Source organism: Bemisia tabaci, chromosome 9 (assembly GCF_918797505.1).
Source record: "Bemisia tabaci chromosome 9, PGI_BMITA_v3".
In the NCBI taxonomy this organism is placed as follows: Eukaryota; Metazoa; Arthropoda; class Insecta; order Hemiptera; family Aleyrodidae; genus Bemisia; species Bemisia tabaci.
In genome coordinates, this window is record NC_092801.1 from 20,115,703 (window position 1) to 20,130,739 (window position 15,037).

General features: G+C 36.3%; 1 protein-coding gene across 28 annotated transcripts in view; it reads right to left on the reverse strand.

Moving 5' to 3' along the window:
• Window positions 1-15,037, reverse strand: part of bt (projectin protein bent) — a 256,610-nt gene that overhangs the window by 97,552 nt on the left and 144,021 nt on the right. For 13 of the 28 annotated variants that reach the window (XM_072304609.1, XM_019048127.2, XM_019048132.2 and 10 more), the window contains 6 exons: window positions 10,982-14,443; window positions 7,086-7,136; window positions 5,268-5,645; window positions 3,796-3,891; window positions 3,285-3,338; window positions 2,248-2,298 (listed from right to left, as the gene is read on the reverse strand). The exons of 2 other annotated variants lie outside the window; for them this stretch is intronic. In XM_072304609.1, the coding sequence (XP_072160710.1) occupies window positions 2,248-2,298; window positions 3,285-3,338; window positions 3,796-3,891; window positions 5,268-5,645; window positions 7,086-7,136; window positions 10,982-14,443 (4,092 nt within the window). The remainder of the gene's footprint in view (window positions 1-2,247; window positions 2,299-3,284; window positions 3,339-3,795; window positions 3,892-5,267; window positions 5,646-7,085; window positions 7,137-10,981; window positions 14,444-15,037) is intronic. 13 more of the 28 variants (XM_019048136.2, XM_019048134.2, XM_019048133.2 and 10 more) reach the window with 7 other exon arrangements.

The following is a 15,037-nucleotide window of genomic DNA, read 5'->3' on the forward strand; positions in this document are numbered from 1 at the left end:
GTATTAAAAAAAATAATTCCTAAAAGTTCACTTGTGAGCATCTCGGATTGAAAAGAAAATTAATATTTAACAAGCAAACATGGATAATGCCGTATTTGATGAACTGCTTTGTTGAAGGGATACAAGGAAAATTTGGGAACAAAGGGGGAAAAGAATATTTTTGTAGGTTCATATATTTACTGGTCTAAGGAAATTGTCATAATTTCAACTTTAGAGCATCTGCAGAATTTCATATTTTAAACATTTAAAGTTTTTTTTCTTTAGTTTTGGAGCAGATAAGTCATTTTTTACTGCCAAATGCATCATGACTTAATGTTAAGAGCTTTGAAGAGGAACTTTTTTCGTTTTATTTAAAACTTGGGGTTTCTAAAACTTACTATTCAGAGTTTTTCAGATCCAAACTAGTTCATTATTATCAACAAAGTGGGATTAACTGGATGCATTCAAGCATCACGATTTCATCCACAAGTTGGAAAAATTTCCTTATGTATTTTGTTTTTTGGAGGGGAAAAAGAAAAATCATTAGGTACTACTTAAACTTTCCCGTAAAAAGAGAGGTATCTTCGATGTACATTCCTCAAAATTTCACGAAATAATGCTGAGAAAATTTTCGTTTAGAAAATAAAACTAGAGAGCAGATATTGAGAAAATTTAAGTGCCATTAATTCCCTTTCCTTTAAGTCCATTTAACTGTAATTCACATCACACAGAATGTGATTTAAGTAAAAATAACTGAGATGAACCAAGCAGAACCTTCAGCGAATTTTTTAATTAGCAAATCTATTTTCGACTTGGCATCACTGGATGCCAGGCACCTGAGAATTCTGTTGAAAACTGGATGAATTATGACTCGGTATGAAGCAGTCATGATTTAGAGTCGCACGCCACCTTCGACCTGTCTTTAGTAATTTACGTCTGGTCTAATTTAGCAAGCACTCTTAGCTATTTAATGAAAACTTGATTTTGCGAGTTTGATCAACGTTGAATGGAGATAATGTTCAATTTTGCAATGTAGCAATAAGTGCCAAACTTAGAGAAAAACATTAACACATCTGATACAAAATAATAATCTATAAAATTAAAAACAGAGACCTTTTCATCGCGTTTAAATGACAAGGTCAATACCTTATACAAGCATTTTCCATTTCCCTCTCCTCCCCTCTTGTTAAAAGAATCATAACAATCGTGGGAGAAAAAGAGTGTCTCTTAAAAGGTTATATATAAAAAAATTGATGGGAATAATTTCTACATTCTGCATTTATGCAAAAAAAAATTCTTAAGACTTCCTGTCAATTTAAGGTCAATAGTTAGTTTTATTTCTTTCTTTTTTTGGGTAAAGTTTTCTCTTAAAATGTTGAAAAAGTTGAAGACAATCCCCTTATTTGTTACTGAGTTCCTGTAACTTTTACAGCTTGCTAAGTAATTGCCAATGTACCCAGGGCAGGAAAAAATGAGGGAATTCAAGAACTTTCCACAAGTTAACAGACCTTCATGATTAAATTAAACAAGACAATTTTAGAGAAAAAATTCAGTTTTTCAAATTTTTTCCAGAATCTCAAACAAACAATCTTCGTTGACACTCATAAATTTTAGAATTACATCTATGAGAAGACACTTGAGACTCTTTCAACTTAGATTATATGCCGATAATAGATTATTTGTGAGAATGTTTGTGGAGGGGGGAGGAAAAGTTGTGATGGAAAATCAGCTCTGTATAAGCTTTGCAACAAGAAGACGTGAAAGTCACGAACAATTGGTGACCAATTTACATGTCCGCCCATAAGATGATGAATCAGGGGCCATGATTTTAAGTTACAATCAAAGACACGATGAAAATAAACCTGATAGAATTACAGTATCACACTTCTGCAGACACATAAATATCATGAATTTCCCTTTGTCTAATGAAGGGAAATAAAACCAAACAACACTCGAAAGAATATTTAAGAGTACGATAATTTTGTGGTCATTCTTTGGTGTTTAAATCGTCCTCATTGCAGGAACTTGGTTGTTCTAAAGTTATGATCCACACACATTTATACTTTGAAGCAAGTGGCTGCAATGATTTTCACAAAGAACTCATTATTAAAAAACGATCGATGTTTTAAACAAGAATCTTGATTGCTATTTAAAACTGCAATACAGAGCTTGATGAATCTAGATCATTTGATAAAAAGGCAACTGAGTTTTGACACTCAATCTGTCCGTTACAAGCACTGAAATTAGAGAGAAGAAAAATTTATTTACCTCAGCGGAATCAACTTTAGTTTCAGGGGCTTCTGGTTTCTTTACAGGTTCCTGCATGCAAGACAAAGTGGGTGATTAATTAAGGAGCCACAGTTACAGTTCAAAAAATATCAATGTCAGAGGAAAGAGCTAGTACGGATGGTGAGACCCATGTGAGGAGAAATACAATAAATATTAGAAATAGTTGGAAAAGTTCATTGTTAAAGTGGATGGAGTGGAGGGAATACTCTTTCGATACTTTTAAAGGTAACAGAGCATTGAAATAGAAAAATTCAGGGTCGAATATGCAAAACTATGTGGCAAGAGCAAGGCTATTCAGAATGCAAACAGGGAATTTTCACACCGCTTCATGTGAGTGCGTTAGACACTGACTGGAAAAAATTTTGCAATAAAGTTCAATTGAAGTTTCTCCGGTAAATAATGGGGGTATGCAGTACTTGTTTTAGTTATTTTAAGAGAACAGAGTTAAATTTTAAAATTACAATGAGTCTAATGGTTCATGCAAAGTTTAAACTAATGATGCAGAGCTGAAGGCTGAGTCTGTGAAGTCACTCGTTTTTCACAGTTAACTTTAAACCCAGTTTTATTGAGAATTACTCATGCCTGAATTCCCCCCCCCCCACCCAAATATGTCATTTACTTCTTTCATTCACTATCAACTTTGATTACGACAGAGTGTCTGGTTCTTCAATAGAGGACAGGAAATCATTTGTTCTACTGATATCACTGATGCATAATTCAAGAGAAAAATACTTTGAGATAAAAAAAATGCATGGATTGTGGAAAAAAACTATGGTGTCACCAGGCTGAGAAATTGGGCACATTGCAATGTATGGAACTGTGTCTCTAGTAAAAGCAAACTCAGAGTAAATTGTGCCTGTGATAAAACTTGGACAGAATTACGACCGGCAAGCTCGATCAGACTTCAGTCTTTTCCTGTTTGAGGGAGATGTCTACTAATATGTACCCTCATTTTTTGTGATACGTTATTCTAATTTTGAACATGTGTCACGATGGTAAAAACAACGCTCATTTACCTTGACTGATGGTTTTTTCAGACCGAGAGTTGATTTCGGTTTCTCCTCAGGTTTCTGCAGACAACATGCAAAACATATAGATGAAAGGAGGACGAGGACACAGAACAGATCACAGGACAAAAACATACAAATACGACAATAACATGTAGGTTACGAATATAAGTTTTTCCTGAAAAGCTTTACATCGTAGAGTGAAAGATCAAACCATACCGACTATGATAATGCTATCAGGTTCTATAATATAATGCTAGAACTGTAAGGCAAAGGGAGGACATGGCTAGACGTAACTAATTGACCACTAAAATTAAAATAAATGGAGTTAAAGAAACACTGGTTGAGGTGACAGATTTTTTCTAAAAAAGTAAAAAAATTAATGATTTACTTGCAAAAAAAATTTGGATGGCGGAGTAATTTTTTTTCATTGAAAAAAAAACATGAGACTTAAAATGAACATTAAAACATGAAACTACTTTAAAATGTAGGAAATGAAAAGGCTGAAAGTTACACGTACCTCTAGGGTTGGTTTCTTTTCTGGCTGCTTGGGTTCGCTAGGTTTAAGGTTTTCTAAGGGTTTTTTAGCTTCCTCTTGGGGTTTTGTTTCGGGTTTCTACAAGGAAATACGAGTAACAAAATGCAACATTAACAACAGAGAACAATGGGTAGTGTATGCTATGAAAAATATAATCAGGCTTTCTTCACAATTACAAGGTTGGATCATTCCAGAGGGAACACAACCAGGTTTACAAATATTATGTAGGTCAGTATACCAAGTATTTTCTCATAATTTTGGCGGGATTCAGAGCAAAGAATTGGTGTGCTTATCATTGGGGAGAGCCGTCAAAATAACGCAAATTATTAAGAGCTCAAGATTTCTGTTTTCTATGAAATGCAAATAAATAGCTGCAATTCTATCATGCGACTATTTACACGAGACAAGGATTTAAAAAGAATACCTCTGATCCCTTTGGAACAAAATCAACCCCAAATTCATTTTTTTACTTGTTATTTGTCTTGAGGATTTTAAAACTTATTTGAAATCTGGTCGTTCTTCATGTAGTCCATACATATAAGTCCACTTTTTTCCTTTTGTTTATGAGGGTTCCAATTTGATTTTAGTATACTGACCCACTGGTAAGAGACATCATAATTTCAAAGTTCTATGGGACATGGGAAAAACTAAGTACTGCGGGGCACAAAACAGATATTGGAGCACAGTTCAGGCAAAATGATGTGTGCATATTTTTGCAATGCAAGAGCTAGGGATTTGATGAGAAAAATGCAAAAAAATAAGACAGACGTTTGGTTGCAGGGGAAAACATACAAAAATGTGTAAAATACTAAATGTGGTCGGGGTTTGACTGGTGGCAGAACTATTTGCTACAAGATAATTTAACTTACTTCCAACGCAGCTTTCTTCTGATTTAGGAACACTTTAAAACCCATGATAAATGGTAAAGTTGACAATATAAATTCCCGGGAGGGATAAACTTGGAGTGAAAATTTTTGTTTTTTCAACAATCACAAATGTTATAGTATGAGCTTTGTTACCAAAATACTCCTAAAACACAGATTGATAGCCAAACTCAGAATACATGCGCCTTAGCAGCGGCATTTTAAACCATTTTCTTACTTTAAGGAAAACCAATCAATGTCATTGCTTGAAATTTTCACAGAATATTCCTCGAACAGAGAAGAATAAATAAAGAAACTTCAGGAAATTACATGGATACGTTTTGCAATCGTAGAAAATTAGTGCCTTTGCAAATTGAAGTACGTTCATCAGAATTTGTTTCTAATTGATTTGATCATCTAAACACTAAGCTTTTCCAATGATTTCCAATTAATTTAGAGGCAGGGTTTGGCGGATGGACACGGTAAAGTAGCTTTTGGTTGCATTGGCTTCTAAAATTCGAGTGCTGAAAAAAAGTGAGATACGAGGGATGTTCCTGAGGAGAGATAGTGAGGCAGGGTCATCTAACTTACCTTCAGACTGTCCACAGGTTTCTTTTCAGGTTCTTTAGGTTCGACTTTCTTGAGACTTGGTTTCTTTTCAGGCTCTTTAGTCTCAACCTTCTTTTCTGTTTCTTTGGGCTCAGTTTTTTTGAGGTCTTTCAAGGTGGGTATCTTTTCCGGCTCTTTGGGCTCAATCTTTTTCAGGCTTGGTCTCTTTTCTGGTTCTTTGGGCTTCTCAAGCTCCGGTTTCTTGATACCGTCAACGGGTTTTTTCTCGGCCTCTTTAGGTTTTTCAGGTTCTTTAGCCTCCACTTTTTTAAGGCTTGGTTTCTTCTCAGGCTCCTGAGGTTTTTCACTTTCGGGTTTCTTGGCCTTCTTTTCAGGTTCTTTGGGTTTGGTGTCTGTTTTCTGTAGGTGTAGGGATTCCAAAACAAAACAGAAACAAAAATGAAACGAGGAGGACAAAGGGCTACGCACAGGGCAAAATTGGAACATTCGCAGAGAATCAATGCAAGCAACCGAAGAGTTCCTTGGAGGTACAGTATACACACTGGTTTTAAGCAAAATAGATAATATTACGGATTAGATATTCAAGGATTAGATTAAGCACTCCATCATCTCACTTAGGACATCACACTGAAGTAGGCTAAAAATATACAAGACTCAACGTTAACTACTTCCGTGTTTTCGATTGGCTGAAAGATAATATTTTCTGCAAGATGAGTTTTTAAATTTCAATTTTTGTGTGTTTTGGAACGTAACCTCAAGGAATTTTTGGTTGACAAAGGAGTGAAAAATGGGAAACAAAACAGCATTCAAGAGACAAATACGAATAGAACCAAATGTAACAGGTGGTAAGTACCGTTAGACTTTGAAAGGGGAAAAATCTCTAGGGATTAAAAAAAGAACGAGGGTAGCTTGACCAATTGACACGAACATTAAAATCTCATTCAAACTGACATGAAAAAATAACATGGAGATAGCTGGGGGAAATCCGTGCAAGACAATACTTAATTTACTAGCCAGCTACTTCTACATGGATGACCTAAAATAAAAATTGGCTCATAATGATGTATCAGTGCACCCACTTTTGGTAGAAGAATGTGCAAAACTATCTGCAACGTGTTCTTTCAGTTACTAAAGAGTGTTTGCTTTTGAAAAATTCCCATTTTTTATCCAAACCTTACAAAAATCTCTCCTCTGTGAAATTTATTTCTGTGCGATAAATAAGTCACTTCCCACAGGCATTATCGCAATTAGCCAAAAATGCTTTAGAGGATTTTCAATTAAAAAGTCAATATTGATTACACTGGTCAACACTGAGTGTCTAGTGCAGCTAGTTCCATCTAATGTTTGCCACTTGAGCTAAAAATGACGTTACTTTTATTCCAGCATCTTTGGAAAATTACATTTTCTGAAAAAACTGAGTTTTCAGAGCTGAAAGAGACATCTGTTTAGGAATATTTAATTTGCTGAAAAACTAGTGGATGTTGTAAAACAAACTGTTTGCCTCAGCAAGAAAAATTAGATGAAAGTGGCCCCACTAGACACTTAGGAAACAATATTTTCTCATTTTTTCCCACACAAAACAAATTTCCCCTCAATTTTTGGGGGAAATTCGCAATTTGTCTTGGCAAACCAGAACTAATCTAGAAAACAAGAGGTCATTTTCGAAATTGTCACTAAAAATCTGTATAAAATTGATAAAACTTCTTGGCAAACATCAAGAAAAACGAATTGTTGACTGTTATTATATCACTACTGATACATTGTACAGCTGAGAGAAAAGGTATTCATATGATGTGCTTGAGCTAAAAATAATTAAAAAAAAGAAAGGAAAAAACATACCAGCTTATCTGTAGTTTTCTCCGCTATGTTGTTAACTTCTGGTTCCTTGACCTAAAAACGTAAATTTGACATGCAGTAAAACAGTTTGACAAGCAAAATCACTGATCTAAAGAACAACAAACAAGGTCTTCAAACTACCACCACAAGAGGGTCGAAAAGTCTACACATTCTTGTTTAATCTTCAGATTTTGAGCTCATGCTTCATTTCACCAGGTTTTTGAAGGATTTGCATGCAGAGCACACACCTTTCTCCTAATGTTACTCTCTAGACAGAGGACCACAATATTGATAGAACTTTGAGTCTAAAATACAGTTTTGTGGTATGTGTGAGAGTAAAATTGCATTTTACGAGATCTTTAACATGATTTTAAGGATGGAAGGACGAAAAAAAACCTACGATTGAATCAACGGTCACGGAGCCAATACTTTTGATATACGAACAACTGCATTCAATTTGCTTATTTTTATATCACTTACATCATTGATGACGTCATTTACCATATCGTCAACACGTGAAACTACTGACATTCCTGAGAGTCAAGGGTCAAAATTCTGGCTTATAATTGGTTGGAAGCCTTAACAACAGCCTTGAGTCATGCGATAAAATTCAGCATTCCGAACGGTTGAAAAAATATTGCACCTCAACAAATGAGAGGACTCAAAAGTCATGCAACTGAGAAATCGAGGGCTTGGGTGGAGTCTCAATAAAATCTTTGAAAAATTGATATAAAGCCTTCGTAGCCGTAGAATAAAAGAAATTAAGTTACAAATGAACTCAGCTTACTAATAAAATGTTAATTGACGAGCAGGCCATTTTTTTTTTTTTTTTTCGAGTGGCTGCCATTAAATAGACCAAAAATCACAGAGACACACCAAGCAGGGTTGTCAAAGAATTTAGAAAATTAAATTCCCTGACATTTCCCTGACGCATTTTGGTGAATTCTCTTGACCAACTGAGCAAATGCCAGATTGTTAAAAAGACAGTTAGAAGTAGTTTTCTTGCAAGAGTTGTTGCTCAAAATGTCGATCTCACTTGAAAAAGCAAGAATAGGTGACTCGAAAATTTTCCCCTGACATTTCAAGATTTTCCCTGACTTTTTAAAATTCCCTGACATTCCCCGGTATTCCCTGACAGTGGCAACCCTGACCAAGTCGCATCTAATATGAACCGAGCAAAGAAGGTAAATATAGGTTTCGATTCCTCCATGAGACTCAACATGAGGGAAAAAATTTACCAACTATTATCACCCTCAAAACATTTCTTTCGACTTTGAATTCTGACAAAGAAAAATGTAGGGCTAGTTGAATTCAAAACTACTCCTAATTAATTGTTTTCCCCAAAAGTCGACTGAAGGCTTTTCTGTTAAATAAAGTCCAAATGTAACTGTGTTCTGACTTGTCAATGGAAAAGATTTTATGATCATTAAGTGAAAAAGAGATGACAAAATGTATCTTCTCAATTTCTACTTCAGCTATCTATGAAAAAATTTGACTCATATAGAATAATAGGAATAAATTTATAATAGTAGAGAAATTTTCCAAATGAAGAATAAAAACAGAAATATTTTTGAAAGAAAAGAGGCTTGCACCAACATATCGTCACCTTCCCGGCAAAGTATCACAAGCGCCATTTTTACCGAAATTGAGTTATGAATAGTTCCGAAATAACGAGATGCATTTACATACGAAAATAATCATTTTTTTTACAACAAATATGTAGAAATATGAATAAAAGTCGATTAAAGTTGATGTACTTTCGTATCACAAGCGCCATTTGGGAGAAAAGTATCACAAGCGCCAAGTTCGGCAACCGCCTACCTTTCTGATTGTTTTACAATTTTTGTCACGGCAGTCTTCGGAATGACTTGAAACTAAATTATTTTCGCATGTAATTACATCTCGTTATTTCGAATATAATATTTTTTTTAGACTAAATATAAATAAATATTTAAAATACTCCATTGAAGTTGACGAACTTTTGTATCACAAGCGCCATGTAAGAGAAAAGTATCACAAGCGCCAAGTTGGGAATAATCGCTCATCTTTGAGATTGATTTTCGATATTAGTATCAACAACTTTTGGAATGACTTGGAGCGATTCGTCACTTTTCGGCCGAAGTATCACAAGCGCTATTTTTATTAAAGTTGAGTTATGGGTAGTTTTGAATTAATAAGATGCATTTACATACGAAAATAATATTTTTTTTTAGATTAAAAATGAAGAAATATGGAAAAAACTCCGTTAAATTTGATGGGCTTTCGTATCACAAGCGCCAATAGATTCTCAGAGTGCCCCGAGAAGCCGATATCACAAGCGCCAATTTTCAAAGAAAAACCCGTTTTTTTAAAGAAATTTTATTAAAATTCGAAGCAGGGAGGTGTGCTGGATCTATATTTCAAGTTTCAAGCCAAACATCCGTCTTTTACGGTCGCAATTCAGTTTTTGGCAAAGTGGCGCTTGTGATACTTTGCCGGGAAGGTGACGATATGTATAGATGAAAAAAAAGGCAGCTTACGGTTAAGAAATCATCAAATGTGAAAAAACCACAATTGAGTGTGATTTAAACAAGTCATTTAAAACAAAAAAAGCAAATTGTGATGATAGAGGCTCTATTGTTATATTTTTGTATTAAGATACACGAGTATTTTACTAGCGGCTGCAACATGAGGTTTTACTCTTTTTTGTTATTGACGGAATGATATGAGGTTAATGTCCGCCCGTCCTTTATATAAAAATCAATGAATGAATATAATTAACTTCTCTTTTGTTATGTAACCATAATTAGGTCAAAATCCACCAATTATAAATAAGAAATGTATTATTTTTGCAGGATGACAAGTTCAAAGTTATGAAAGAGAAGCATGAGAACTAAAAGAGTGCAAAAAAAATTGAAGAAAATAAAGCTTCGCACAGATAAATAAACAAAAACAGAGAAAACCTGAAGCTAGCGGAATCGTGAGCAAGACCTAAAATTTGTATGTTACTCTTTTTTTTTAAATTTAAGTTTTATTTTTAAGAAAATATTCAGCAGCCTTGCATATATTTTGTTTAAGCCTTCTTCGTAATACCGACACTGATAAAATTAAAATTTTAGAGAGAAAAGAATAGGGGAAACCTTTTGAAAAAACTAAAAAATATTGTGGCTACACCTTTTACTCTCTTTTTTATTTGAAAGCGTCATGCCTACAAAAATCAAAATAAACGAGGGTGCACCCAAAGGAAGGTATTCCATTTTATACCTCAAGAACTGAGATAGACCAGGGAAACTTCAGTAGCAAACCTTGTAAAATAACTCAGAAAAAATATGAAATTGATATTTTTTACGAGTTTGAAAGTTGCACATGAAAAGCTTATTACTAAGTATATGAGATATAAAATACAAAAACTTACTCTTTGGTATACACTCTCATATGTTACAAATTTCTGATTATTTCAGTTTGATTAAACTCTTGGTTATTTGTTAGGTAGTTTAAAAAAATCTAAAAGCGTGCAGAACCAATTAAAGGAATCTTGCCCATAACTATCAGAATTTTGAGAGCTGGCAAAACTGAGCCGTCACCAAATATATTCATTCAATTAACCATGAGATCTAAAAGATACAGGCTGATCAATGAGCAGAGAGCACAGAGAAAAAACTCTAGTATTTCCGACGATGGCAGCCGATTTCGACAACAACACCGTTGATGGAGTTCATTAATTCTAACAAAATAAAGCTTACCACCGAAGATTCATTTAAAAATTTCTATCAGTTCCCGAATAACCAAAGGCAAGTCCACCTGCACGATAAAACTGTGTAAATAAATTGGCAGTGAAACAGACAAAGGCAGGACGGCACAATTTGATTATCAACGCTGACAAAAAGTGATGAAATCTTCACTAGAAGATTGACCATTACCTTTTCTTCATCCTGGCCATTAACTACAGGGGCACCATTTAAGTCTTGTGTGTCATTGTGTACGCGTTTCGATGTTTTTCTGGTTTTGAGTGTATTAGTGTCAAGCGGTTCGTTTTCATCTATCGTCAGCGATGGTTTCCTGTCCTTGGTCTCTTTGGTTTCGACGGTCAAAGACTCTTTGCGCACCGGTTTAAGCTTAACATTCAATGGGGACTCCTCTAATTGGACACTGGTTCTGGGTGATTTCTGCTCATCTTTCACCGAGGTTCTCCTGACGGGTTTCAACCGAATGTCCTGAGTTCGCCAGTCTTCCTGTCCTGAGGCTAGGGATCGCTTCCTTACGTATAATTCAGGCTCCTCAACGGCCAAAGACGATTTGCGAGAAGTAGCAGGAGAGACATCTTCCGAGCTTGGATTCTCTGGTTTGAGAGACGTTTTGCGCCATGGGTATGGACTAGCGGATCTGGACCTATCTGATCCAGAATCTGGAGCTCTTTCTTCAGGCTCCGGCGATTTGTTCTTTAGGAATGGGTGCACATCTTCTTCCTGTTTCTTTAACTTTTTCTGAAGGAACTCGGGGACCGACTCTTTTTCAGGTTCAATTATTTTCGGAGATGGTTTCCTCTTAATAGGAGATTCTTCGTCCTTCTTGGTAGATAATCGTCTACTAGGTGACTGCTTACCATCAATTGTATCTGTTTTACTGGCAGGCTTCTTTGGAGTGACAAGCTCATCTTCCGGTGCAATTGAGGGTTTCCTTACGGAGTTTGGTGTCTCTGACTCATTGGTAGATGGTTTTCTAGAGGTGGGAACATCTGAATCTCCTTCCAATGGTTTCTTGATAGATGGCTTTCGCTTTGGACTGTCTTCTTTGATGGAAGATCTTCTTGCCTTTGGCGAGTCATCGTTTGCAGACAAGTTGTCTGGTTCAATTGTTTTCAGCGACGGTTTCCTCTTGGGTCCTGATGTCTCTTCTTCTTTTATGGATGGTTTTCGTGAGACCTGTCTGTCTTCATCTGTTGTCAAAGCGACTGGCTTTGTGGATGATTTTTTTCTCGGAGAAACTGGTTTATCGGCATCTGGAGCAGGAGTATTCTCCTCAGCAGTTTTCACGGACGATTTTCTCTTCGGAGAAACTGGTTCATCTTCATCTGAAATAGGAGAATCCTCATCTACTATGCTTACAGATGACTTCTTTCTCGGAGAAACTGGGTTATCTTCACTAATGGTGAAACCATTGGTTTCATCTGTTTTCACAGATGATTTTCTCTTCGGTAAAACTGGTTTACCTTCATCTGCAATGAGAGCATCGGGCTCAGTTGTTTTACTTAATTTCCTGAGAGGAGAAACCGTTTTTTCCTTCTTCAGCGAAGGTCTTCGAGAGACTTTAGGTCTGTCCTCATCAACAGATGCAGAGTCTGGCTCAGGGTTATTTATAGACGGTTTTCTCCGAAGAGCACTGGTTTCTTCTATGTCGATAGAAGTTTTACGATCAGATTTTGGTGCATCCTCGTCACTGGTAAGGTCTGAATCAGCAGATCTAACACACGATTTCCCTTTCCTGATAATTACTTTCTTGGGAGTTTCAGGCACATCATCAACAGTTGATAAACCATTTTCAGAGACAGACGGTCTTTTGGCTGCAACTGGTTTATCATCATTTATGGATGACTTTCTTGATGTCTTTTGTGTAATATCATCTACCTCCTCACTCGGTAACCGCGATGACTTCTTCACTGGTTTTGGCGCATCGCCATCTTCAGATTTGGATACAGACTTCTTTTTAACTATTTTCTTTGGCTCATCAGGATTAGACCCATCAGTTTCACTGGTTTTTACCGATTTCTTGCGGATTATTTTGGGTTTTATTTCTTCTGGCGCTTCATCGTTTGGTTTTTTCTTTGGCTCTTCAGGGGTAGATCCATCAGTTTCACTGGTTCTTACCGATTTTTTGCGGATAATTTTTGGTTTTATTTCTTCTGGCGCTTCATCGTCTGGTTTTTTCTTCGGCTCTTCAGGGGTAGACCCTTCAGTTTCACTGGTTTTTACCGATTTCTTGCGGATAATTTTTGGTTTTATTTCTTCTGGCGCTTCATCGTCTAGTTTTTTCTTCGGCTCTTTAGGGATAGATCCGTCAGTTTCACTGGTTCTTACCGATTTTTTGCGGATAATTTTTGGTTTTATTTCTTCCGGCGCTTCGTCGTCTGGTTTGAGCGAAGACTTTCTGTCAGAGCTTGGCTTCTTTGACACCGTTTTTGGCGACGGTTTTCTTGAAATCTCTGATACTGAACTCTCCTCATCTGAAACCACCGGACTTCGTTCCGTATCTTCACCAGGTCGAAGACTTCCCCGTTTTGGAAGTTTTAACTTCTCCAGTTTGGGCATTGTGACCTCTGGAGCTTCCACCTCTTTAACTTCCCGCTTGATGGACTTCCGGAAAGGTTTTAAATTTGCTCTAGCTTGTTCGACATCATTATATAAATGAGCTGTGACATCCGGTTTGCCAAAGACTTTCTTTTCTTTCGGCTTTTCTGGAGACGGTTTTTTATCATCAGAGACATCAACAACTTTTTTTAGATCATTCACGTCTTCATCTTTGGAAATTCTTCTGGAATTTCGCCTCAAGGACAAAGTCTTATTCTCAAGACTTTCTTCCTGGTCGACTTCTCCAGTGATACTATCAGATCGACGAACAGTCTTGTCATCAACTGATGTACTGGTGGAAATCTTTTTGACTTTCTTGACTGACGAGTCTTCATCGACTTTTCCTTTTACGTCCTTTGAAAACGATGTTTCTTGCTCTTGCTTTGTGTTTTCTTGAACATCTGTTAAAGACGTACGTTTCTTTTTCAGCAATTTGGACTGTTTCTTTGATGAATCTTCATCGCTAGATTCCTGAAATTCTGTGACCTTTGATGTTCTTCGAACATTACGAGAGTACTCCGAGTCATCCTCATCATCGTAGATGGATGAACGTTTCTTTGTTTTAGTCGTCCTTTCCGAATCATCCTGATTATCCGAAACTGAAGATCGTTTTTTAGTTTTGGTTTTTGTTGTTTTTTCTGTTTCATAAATTGAATTTTCATCACTGGAGTTGTCTCTCCTATTCCGCAATCGCAAAACTGAGTCCTCTTGGACATCGGCCAACGAAGATCGTGTTTTCTTTGTAACTTCACGAATGGATGATTGGTCATCAGAGGATAAATCCTGATCAATGATCGTCGCTTGGCTGCTGACTGAGGACTTCCTAGTGTACGACTTCTCATCGTCTGCTTGCCGAATCTTGTGCGTTATTGTGTTACTACCATTTGTAACAGACCGCCGAGAGATAGATGTTTCCTCATCGCTTGACGTTTCTGTGTAAAGTGAGTGAGTGTTTTTTCTATTATATTCGTGAGATTCACGCTCGGTATGTTTGGAGGTTTTACGTGTTTTTGTGGATGGGTGATGGCTATCCTCCGTCTAGAGAAAAAAGTTCCAGGAAAGCATGCATTAACAAACAAAATTCTAGCTAAGAAGAAAGTAAGGTAGAAGAGAAAGAGGGCAAGTCGCAACTTTGAGCGGAATATTGCCACTAAGATAAGCTACAAAGTCTACATAGAGAGCCAAGATAAATCACCAATGGTTGACTTCTAAGATTCTTTTTTATGCAAATAGATAAGAGGGAGCAGTGCAAACAAAGGGAAAAGTGCAAATGAGAAGAAATTGATTTACAGTTTGATCTACAGATATACAAGCTAGACAATTTATGATCAGAATGATTTCGCTCCCAGAAGAATTGAGATAAAATGATACAATGATTTGAACTGTTTTAAGTGAAAATTGTGAGAGCAAATCCTGGCATTCTGAACTTCTGCAGTCATTCCATGTTTTCAAAACCCACGGTAGTACTATGTTTTTTGTGGAATTTTCATGATTTGTCAACGGAATTCCAGGCAAAATCATTATAATACATGCAAAATGAGTCATGGAAGAGGAATAGAGAAATAAAACCATGCTGATATTAAAAAAGTATGTCCTCAATTTACACCTTTTTTACTTAAAACAGCTCTTTTC